Source organism: Zootoca vivipara, chromosome 3 (genome assembly GCF_963506605.1).
Source record: "Zootoca vivipara chromosome 3, rZooViv1.1, whole genome shotgun sequence".
NCBI lineage: Eukaryota > Metazoa > Chordata > Lepidosauria > Squamata > Lacertidae > Zootoca > Zootoca vivipara.
Window position 1 is genome coordinate 48,823,785 of NC_083278.1, and position 6,011 is coordinate 48,829,795.

The following is a 6,011-nucleotide window of genomic DNA, read 5'->3' on the forward strand; positions in this document are numbered from 1 at the left end:
CAAATTTTATTAGAATGAAATCTCATTGATCATTTACTCAGAGGTCAAGGTTTGGCAGTAGGAGAAGAAACAGACCTAAATCCTTGACAATCCTGGTGAAAGGATCTCCAACACCAGGTCTGAGAAAGACGCCGTCTGCACCCTTGAGCCACACAGCCAAAGTACTGTAGCTGCATGATACAATTTGGCTTAAGACAACTGTGACCTTGGTCCTTCAGTTTGCTTTACCTCCCAAGGCAGCTGCAAGGGTGAATGGAGAAAAATCCCACGTACCTCGAGCGCCTTGTCCTACCATCTAAACACGCACACACAAAACTTTGGTCCTGAAGACACCCAGGCAGAAAGAAGCAAGGCCTTCAGAACTCAGCGAAACTTATTCCAAGTGAAAGAGTTGCAAACTTCGAGACGCTCCCCCAAGAAAGAACAGGGGCCGGGCATTTACCTGGACACTCATCAGGATGGCCTCGCTCTTCTCCCTCACGTCTCGGAAGGGGCACCTCTTGGACAGCATCAGTAGGCGGGCGAGCATTTCGTTCAGGCCGCCACGAGCCCCGCTGGGAGGCGGCGAGAGCCCTTCCGCCGCCGGAGGAGACGCGGCTTCTTTGGCCGGAGCCACCGCCTCGCTCTTCTTCAGGACCGCCTGCCTTATGCTCTCCATGGCGCTGTCTCTGGCGCTGCGGTCTCTGCTGCACAGACCATCCCACCTCACCTCTCCATCTCGGTCGGCCATTGTCAGAGAGAGATCCCCTCTCCTCGCTCTCCCGAGACTCAGTTCTCCGAGGCGGCCGCCATCCTCCTCCCCAGAAGAGTCAAAGGAATATCGGAAGGCGGCGGCGGCGGCGCTGATCGTGGTCTTATCCTGCTTCTTTCCCCCACTTCCCTTCTTACCCGCCAGCCCTCATTATAATGGCAGGGGGACGAGAAGCGCTTCGCGGCTTTGTTGCAACCAAGCGCTATATAAATATTGCGAAATAAAATATGTCTCGCTCCCTGAATGCGCGAAGAGGCGCCTCCGTTAGGCTGCGAGAAGCTCGGCTTGCAGAGTCCGAGCAGCCCCTTCCACTTGCACGGCTAAGAAAGTTGCTTCGCGCTGGCTGGGACCGTGCAAGGAGAGTCCCTCCCTTCCTCCCTTCGGGTCCTGGCGAGCCTCTCTGCCCGCCGCCCCGCTTTCAAGGGGAGAAAGTCCCCGTCCGGGCTCACCTGCTCCCAGTCCAGCAGGGCCTGGGTCTCTTCACCCCACGGACCCACTCCTCGCCCTTCGGCAGCGCAGCGGGGAGGAAGCTACCCATCAGCAGAACGGGGGCGGGGAGGAGAGGCTGGCATGAGCCCGCCGCCGCGAGGCTTCTCCGGACGGGACCCCACAGAACCGGAGCGGGTCGGATTCGGCGGAGCGCCCCCGCCCACCGCTCCCGCTTCTAAAGCGGCCAGCCTCTCTCCCCGCCATCCCCCAGGGCGGCTGCAAACGGCACGCCCCGCCCCTTCTCACAAAGCTGCACGCGCCGCCTTGCCTGTGGAGTCGACGCTAGGTAGCTGTCCGGCTTCAGCCAATCCCCTCTGAGACGTCAAACCAATCGGCGTAAAGTGTACCTGGGACATATAGTGCCAAGCCTGCGAAACAGCAGAGCTTTCTTGTTCAAGGGGAACTACAAGTCCCAGAAAGCAGTGCGCTGAGGGAGAAAGCGCCAGCGCCAACTGGTCACGTGGGCATATAAAAAGACTTGCGACCGCTGCTACCTCCCGTGTTTCTTTTGTCTTTGTCTACAGGCTTCAAGGGTAGTGGTCGCTTTTGTGATGAGAAGGTGCTGCATAGATATAGCTGGATATATACTGGGTGACTAGCTTTTCTTACAGATCCTGCTCCGTTAACGGTAAACGGCTGCATAATAACGAAGCGTCTTCAGAAAGTGTTGGCTATGCATGTACTTTTGTTAGGTCCATTTTTACTGGATTATAACCCATGTTAGCCCTGCTCAGAGACGACCTATAGAAATTAATGGACATGACTAACTTGCATCCATTATTTTCAGCGGGTCTCCTCCAATGTTTCTTTTAATATGAAGTTGTTTATAAGCATTATAAATAAATAAAATTGGGCCTCTTGTAATTGTATTGATTACAATTTACCAATGACAAACTTAGTTAGTCTCTAAGGTGCTACTGGAAGGAATTTTTTTTATTTTGTTTCAATTCTTTGTGTTTTGGACTCCTAGAACAGCAGGATCGTTTTTCATTTTTTAGAAAAGCAATCTCTCAGTTCCTTTCAGTCTGTGAAGTTACGGATACAGTACAGTGGTACCTTGGTTTACGAACTTAATCCGTTCTGGAAGTCCGTTCTTAAACCAAGACCGTTCTTAAACTGAGGCGCACTTTCCCTAATGAGGCCTACCGCCGCCAGTGCCTTTCCATCGTTCGGATTCCGTTCTTAAACCGAGGTAAAGTTCTCAAAATCAATACACTATTTCTGGTTTTGCGGAGTTTGTAAACCAAATCGTTCTTAAACCGGACTGTTCTTAAACCGAGGTACCACTGTACTTCCTTTCACTTCTTTTATATAGGGTCATTGAATTAATTGAATACAGTAGCCAATTAGTCATCTATTTTGCAACCAGGAAGGCAAATATTAAGTTAAACATTACAAAAATAGCTTATTCTAGAAGCTTACAGATTTATATACTTGTCTATTATATTATGACTCGCTTAATGTGGATACCACTACATCTCACTATGCCACCTATTTAATGTATATAATCTTGTCTATTGTTTCTGCAGGTTAAAATGCAATTGGTATCTGACTCCATCTTCACAGTAGAATGAGAGGGAGTACTGTTGTTGAACTTTGTAGGATGCAGTGAAGCTTGTGTAGAAAGTTGTGGGAGGTAGTTATGCAGTTGAAATATTATCCAAAGCAAAACTCCTAACACTCTCTGGTACAAAGTTTGGCTATCTTTCCAAAACAGCTATTGGCATGAACATTTGATAAATAACCTACACCAGCCAAAGCCATTCTAAGCAATACCAGGAATAAGCCCCACTTAACTTAATGGGGGCTCATTTCAAAGTAAACCTGTTAGAACTGAGCTGTAAGTGCTCCTGAGTTGCAGTTTTATAAAACCCTTAAACTAAGATACCTGTATCATGCAAAACAGCTCATAGTAGAAAGCTGGTTAAAATTCAAATATGTCATAGTTTAGTGTATTCTAAACTGTCTTGTGTGTTTGCAATTGCCTGTGCTTCTACAGCTGTGTAATCGGATCTTTGATATAATCCTCTTCCACCATGGTGTAACTTCAAAAGAACTGAAATAATTATCCACAACATATCTGACAAGCTAAAACTAAAATCCAGCAAAACTCAATTGTCGTAACATTTTCTAACCTGTTCATTTTAGCACTTCTGCTTAGAGCCAAGCATTCCTGGCAAACAACCATTTGGATACTTAATTCTTGTTGTGACTGAAATTTTTCTGACTTTTCTGGCTTGCTTATATTCCTTGTGAACTAATGCTAAGAAGAACATGCTATATTACTACATCTATGCAGGATTCAACTTCCCAGTCACATCAATTGAAGGCCTACACAAGGACTTCCTCTTGCACAATGGGCCTCCCCCCCCAGTGCCATCTGCAATTGGCCTTGGGGGCATGGGCATAGCCAAGAGAGGGCAGCCCCCCCCCAGCAAGTAAAATAATAGAAATACTGTACCAATCACGTTGGTTCTGCCCCCCTAACACCCCATGCTTTGGGCGGTGTCATCAGGAGAACCCCTAGAACTTATGGGGGAGGATAAGGGAGTCATTCTCTCAGTCAAGCTGGAATGCTTGTGCTGACAGAACAATCAGAAGAATACAATGTTGAATTCCTCCCAATAATGAGCAACAGTAATTAAATGTATGCGGTTCGATTTTAGGCAGAGTTAGACACACATAAAACCATTAGGTTTTCAGTGTCTTCTCAAAAGTGAATAACCCTGGGTTTAAGGTGGTCACTTTTGAAAACTTAATAATATATGCAAAGGGCAAAAAATATTTACTTAATTTCTGCTTCCTCATATGGATGTTCTAAATCAACTGCTACTCTAAACGAGGTCTCAACAGGATTATTGTGGTTAATAAAGTTTGTTGTTGTTGTTGTTGTTTAGTCGTGTCCGACTCTTCGTGACCCCATGGACCATAGCACGCCAGGCACTCCTGTCTTCCACTGTCATATGTTAAAATGATTTAGATGGCTGTTTTGTGCTTGTGTGAACAATCAGTTATTGGAGTTGGGATTTAATGTGACACAATGGAGGCTTTTTTGTAGACCCCCCCTCTTATGCCAAGCCGGGGGATGGGAGAATAGCACCAAAATACATTATTTCCCCCAGTCTAATCATCGTAGCAGGAGGAATTTTCAAAGAAACCGTCAAAATAGTATGTGCAGATGTTCAGCCAACTGTTTTCTCAGTTCTGGATGGAAAACCGGGGTGGGGGGGGAAGCAGGTTTATGTTCCAAACTGGCCTTTCTAAACAGTCTCTTGCCAGTCATATTGGCTCCAGGACAACAGTTAGAAGAGCAGAGAGTTTCCCAATATTGCTGCCCATATTGTAGCTATTAGCATGAATTTATTTTGGAAAGCGGTCAGAAACTGAATGATTCATAATACTGAAGGCTGAAATGTGGACAAACATGTGGATAAATTTGCACATTCCAGTAAACCACCTTGGAGGGTTTATAATTGTTTGCCTGAATGCAGGACACAGTAGCAGTTCTCAAACCATTCAAAGTTAACTTCTCTGAAGCAAGAGATTTGACTACTCTGAACAATTCTAGAACTCAGTTCTTTCTGGGAAACTGTGTGTGCCACAGTTGTTCTTAAACTTTTCCAACTAGACAATGAGTCATAACCCTTTTGAGAAAGATTTCAGCTTTGCATTTTTAAAATCTTCAGGCCATAAGAAAGAATGTGAACCTTTTAAAAAATATTTTGATAACACTATCAATTTGAGGATAACACTATCAACACTATCAACTTTCTGTATGCTATACTTGCAGGCATATACATATGTATATGTATCAAAACACTATGTATAATACAAATAGGGTTTTAACTCAAAAATATGTATATACATATACTTATACTTCTGCTTTGTATTATGCAGGCCTGTTGCTGATATGAGGTTTGAAGTTGGCATGCAGTAACATGGGCACTAAGCATCTGACAGCTGTAAATGGGAGGTCTCGCTCATTAAAACATCTTTGTGCTTCCTGCACTAACACTACAGCAATACATGTAATATCAACTGCTGAAAATCAATTATCCTTGACAAAAATAGAGACTAAGACCACAGCCCTATGCTGACTTACATTACTTGGGAGTAAGTCTTGTTGGACAGGTGTTTGAGTAAACATGGTCTTAGGCTGCAAACAATGAACACCAAACTCAGACTAGTTATTACTTCACAATATCTTTTTATCACTACTCTGCAGGTGAGGGCTTAACAGTTGATCCATTCAGCCACAAGGTAGGAAAATGGAAGGCCGTTGCACCTTCAATAAGTAAAACTTCCAAAAGTATTGCTAAAATCCGCCATACATCACGGCGGACCATCGGTCTATCTAGGTCAGTATTGCGGCGCTTCAGGGTCTCAGCCTGGGGCTGAGCCCTACCTGAAGACTCTCTGGACTGAACGTAGGACCTCCGATGCGACCTACACCCTCTTCCCGCACAGGAAAAAGCGCGGCAAAAGCAAATCAGAATGTGCATGTCCACTGTCTATCCATCTCTCATGGAGCCTATCAAACCAGTAATTCAGCTAATTCATCCCATCGTGAGACGAACGAATGCACAATGCAAGGAAAATGCTGGAGTGCCAGCACAAGAGCAGCGCAAACAACCTCCTCCCGCCCTGAGCCAAGGCAAGCACTTCTGCTGGCAAGGCAGAAGGGCGGGTAGTTTCCCTAGTCCGGGGGGGGGGGAGCGACCGCTAAGCGACCTGGGAGGAGGCGGGGCCATAATCCGGGTAACGTGGTGAG

The 6,011-nt window shown here is 45.9% G+C and overlaps 1 protein-coding gene across 2 annotated transcripts in view; it reads right to left on the reverse strand.

The window, feature by feature from the left end:
* The window catches only part of SESN1 (sestrin 1), a 47,097-nt gene extending 45,646 nt beyond the window's left edge, over positions 1-1,451 (reverse strand). The window contains exon 1 of one of the 2 annotated variants that reach the window (XM_035109280.2): positions 443-1,451. In XM_035109280.2, the coding sequence (XP_034965171.1) occupies positions 443-730 (288 nt within the window). In that variant the 5' untranslated portion in view covers positions 731-1,451. The remainder of the gene's footprint in view (positions 1-442) is intronic. The other variant, XM_035109279.2, reaches the window with a different exon arrangement.
* Positions 1,452-6,011: the final 4,560 nt, after the last annotated feature.